The sequence below is a fragment of the Pyrus communis genome, chromosome 2 (genome assembly GCF_041283825.1).
Source record: "Pyrus communis isolate YQ-2024b chromosome 2, ASM4128382v1, whole genome shotgun sequence".
NCBI lineage: Eukaryota > Viridiplantae > Streptophyta > Magnoliopsida > Rosales > Rosaceae > Pyrus > Pyrus communis.
This window is the reverse complement of record NC_142566.1, coordinates 17,669,548-17,673,356: the sequence shown is the minus strand read 5'-3', so window position 1 is coordinate 17,673,356 and position 3,809 is coordinate 17,669,548. Positions and strand designations below refer to the sequence as shown.

The window sequence follows — 3,809 nt, the reverse complement described above, 5'->3', positions numbered from 1 at the left end:
TGTAATATTCATACTGTAAACACGAAAAATTCCTGAAACAAGAAACAAGAATACCGTGTACAAAATATATTTTTGTGTTTAATGATTTTGGGGTTACAATCTCTTTGTAATTTGATCCTCTTATTCTATCTTCGTAGGGTGTGGGTTTGTGGATAAGTTGTTGATCCAAAAGGCCGTCGGGGCTTGATCTAAGGATGAACAGTTGATGAATGGATCTTCAAGGGGCTTTGGGCTTGATCTTGAAGAATGGGTGTATGAGTTTGTTGAGGTTGTTGATCCAAAGGGCCGTTGGGGCTTGATCTTAGGATGAACGATGAACACTTTCTTCAAGGGCCGTCGGGGCTTGATCTTAGGATGAACGATGAACACTTTCTTCAAGGGCCGTCGGGGCTTGATCTTGAATAATGGTTGTGTGGATTTCTTCAAGGGCTTTTAGGCTTGATCTTGAATGAACGGATGATGAACGATGAACACTTTCTTCAAGGGCCGTCGGGGCTTGATCTTGAATAATGGTTGTGTGGATTTCTTCAAGGGCTTTTGGGCTTGATCTTGAAGGTTGATGGATGAACGGATCTTCAAGGCTTTTGGGCTTAATCTTGAAGAACGATTGGATGTGTGAATTTGTTGAGGTTGTTGATCCAAAGGGCCGTTGGGGCTTGATCTTAGGATGAACGGATGATGAATGATGAACACTTTCTTCAAGGGGCCGTCGAGGCTTGATCTTGAGTCAGTGGAAGTTCTTCAAGGGCCGTTGGGGCTTGACCTTGAAGGAGGATTTGACGAAGAACGAAGAGTGTTTTCTTGATCCTTCGGGATTTGCTTGAGAGCTTTAGAGTTTCAAGGCTTCAAGGTTTTGGTGTGATGTAAATTCCCTTCTTTTTTTCTCCCCTCCTTCTCCTTCTCCTTCTCCTTCTCCTTCGAAATGAATGCCTTGGCCTCCTATTTATAGAATTCCAAAACTTGATTTTTGGATTTAAATAATCAGATGAAATAAATCATTTCTGCCAGATATTGACACGTGTCCTATTTGATGACCTTTCCAATTTATTTCGATTTTTCGTTGAGTCACACGCTACATGTAAAATTTATGTGACACGTGAGCGTTGAAATTTTAATTATTGGTTAACATTCATTTCACCGAAATTTCGATGTCTACACATACTAGCAAGAAAGTTAAAACCACAAAAAAGTGAAATGAAAAATTTAACATAATGTACTTTGCAGAAAAAGAAGAGGAAGATTAATCTGTAGGTTACTGCAGACCACAGAAGATTATAACCACAAATGCATGGTTCAAAATTATTCCAAATATGACACAAACCCCACGTTAATTAAAATTTAAGCTCTCAACTACTAAGTAAAAATTAGTTGTAAAACATGACCATTAACTAATTTATAAGCTAGCTACTAGCCAAAGAGATCAAATAACAGACCAAAAAAGAAGAAGAAACAAAAGAGAGATTCTATATTAATTAACTGGTCAGATCATTTTCTTGAGAAATTTCAACATGTGAATTTCAAGCAGGTATCCAAGCAGTGGCAAACACAACATTGTGCCCTTTCCATGTAAGTACAACATCTTCTTCTTCTCTCTTCAATCCCCAACCAGCTGCATGTTCATCAAGCATGGCCTTCACTTCCGAAACCGCATCTTCCCCGAACAAAACGCTTCGAAAGTTGGCGTTTCGCATCCGCTGCACCCACCTGCATTTCGGCTCCGGCCTCTCCACCCTCTGAAACCCTTCGTAGGCTATCACGTTCTCAATCTTCCAACACACATCCGCCTCATACCACTGCCTCTGCTTGCTTCCCCGGGGCAAAAACGTGTCCACGGTGTCGTAAGGTATCCACAGGTAGTTGAAGGCTGACCTCAATCTACACACTAGATTATTCGATGTCAAATCCGCATCTTCGTCTACTAAAACCACAATCGTTGGGTCCAAACCCCGAAGCGCTTTCAGAAACATTGTCCTTAGCGATGGAGTAGTGCTCGAAGAGGACAATGCTACATCGAAAGCATAAGAGCTAGTCGAACGACTACAGCTTGGATTCGGATTGATTAACGGAAGTGTTGATGTCTCTTCAGGAATGTAGTGAAGCATCATGTGACAGTTCACGACAAGCGCCTCACCACTCTCCGCATATACTAAATTTTGCACGCGGAGTTGTTGAATTAGGTTGGCAAACCCGTCGGTGTAACTTGACGGGATGACCCTAAACTCTAAAATTATATTTCTGGACCTGGCGAAATTAACCAACTTGAAACCTAGTTCCTCGTACGAGAGGTCCAGCATTGGAGGGATGTCCTCCGTGGTACCTGCCACAGTGAGCTTCAGCAACGGAGGACTTACATTACCGTCCTGACGACTGGCAATGGCGTCGACGAGAGTTGGGATTTGCATGCAATGCGTCAAGCTCAGGTCAACAATGTGAACCACAGAATACCCTTCAACAGCTTCTAGAATTGCTGCATTTGCGGCGGTGAATCCAAACCTGTGCCACGGGGTCAAGTCGATGAAGGAGGCGAGCTCAATGACGGAGAACTTGTGAGTGTGTATTGTGAAGTTGGCTTGGGAGTTGGCCATGGCTGCGAGGACCTTGCAGCTTCCGATTCGGGCTGCGCGAGCTATGAGGGCACGGAGAAACGCACAGGTGAGGCGCTGGTTGGAATCGCCGTCTTGTGGGGCGATATTGTTGAGGACCCAGAGGATCTGCTGGGTGAGGGTGGCGTCGTTGGTTTCGATGGCGTTGGCACAGTGGACAAGCAGCTGCTCCATGCAGTTAGCATCGCCGAAGTTTGTTCCGAGGGACTTTGGGGTCGGGAAGCCGGGCCACGGGCGCGTACGGTGGGTTTCGTTTTTGTTCATCATTTGGAGGTTATTGGAATAGGGTGCGGGGATAATTTGGTGCAAGGACGTTGGTGGTGGTGTCTCAGTAAATTGCATCATTGGGAGAGAAAAGAGAAGGGAAGACAATATAGAAAAAAAAAAGGTTGAAAATTTGTTGCTTTAAAAGAAAAGATGGAATTACTGAGAGGAGTTCAGAAGGAAAGAGACCAGACTGGTAGTGGGTAGATTTAGCATGGGGAAACTTAAAATTTTTAGTAGGGTTGGGAGAATTGTTCTGCAAATATTATGAATGGCAACAAAATAGAGAGTTCAGCTTTTTTTTTTTTTTTTTTTTTTTTCTGAATGGAGGGAAAATTAATAATTATATATATAATTTATGGTTCTTGACATGGGGGGAGGAAAAGAGACTGATCAGGAGGAGTGAACTCGCATCCCCAAAAATGAAATGGAAAAAAAGTGTAATTGGAAGTCAAAATTGGGGGAAAAGAGACTGAACCTAACAGTACTCAGGCTTTTTTCTTCTGCTGTACAATCAGAAAAGAGGTGGATGGATAGATATAAATCAGAAAAAAGGCAGGTAGAGCAATAAGGCGATAGAAGCAGTTCTGATTCAACAAACCTTTTCAAGCTACAAAAGGGTCCAACCCCTTTTCATATGGCCTTTTTGCTGATTTTTCTTGATCAGGTAAGACAGATAGAAGGCTAGCTGATATATCATATAAAAGGGGAGAGAGAGAGAGAGAGAGAGAGAGAGAGACAGCGGGTGTGGTGTGGTTTTAGTGTGTGAGTTGCGTTTTGGTGGCATGTGAAGTTAGCCGGCCAGGGGATTGTTTGTATGCGGAAGTTGAGATTTTGTCATTGAATGAGGGATGGGGATACTAATCTTTTGGTTCAAAGTTCATCAGTACTTTTTACCAATTGATCACGCGCCACCATATATCATATGATCATATCACGCAT

The 3,809-nt window shown here is 42.9% G+C and overlaps 1 protein-coding gene across 1 annotated transcript; it reads right to left on the bottom strand.

Moving 5' to 3' along the window:
• Positions 1-1,440: 1,440 nt before the first annotated feature.
• Positions 1,441-3,555, bottom strand: LOC137746672 (scarecrow-like protein 32). The gene has a single exon (XM_068486672.2). The coding sequence runs from the start codon at positions 2,946-2,948 to the stop codon at positions 1,518-1,520; it is 1,431 nt and encodes a 476-aa protein (XP_068342773.2). The 5' UTR covers positions 2,949-3,555; the 3' UTR covers positions 1,441-1,517.
• Positions 3,556-3,809: the final 254 nt, after the last annotated feature.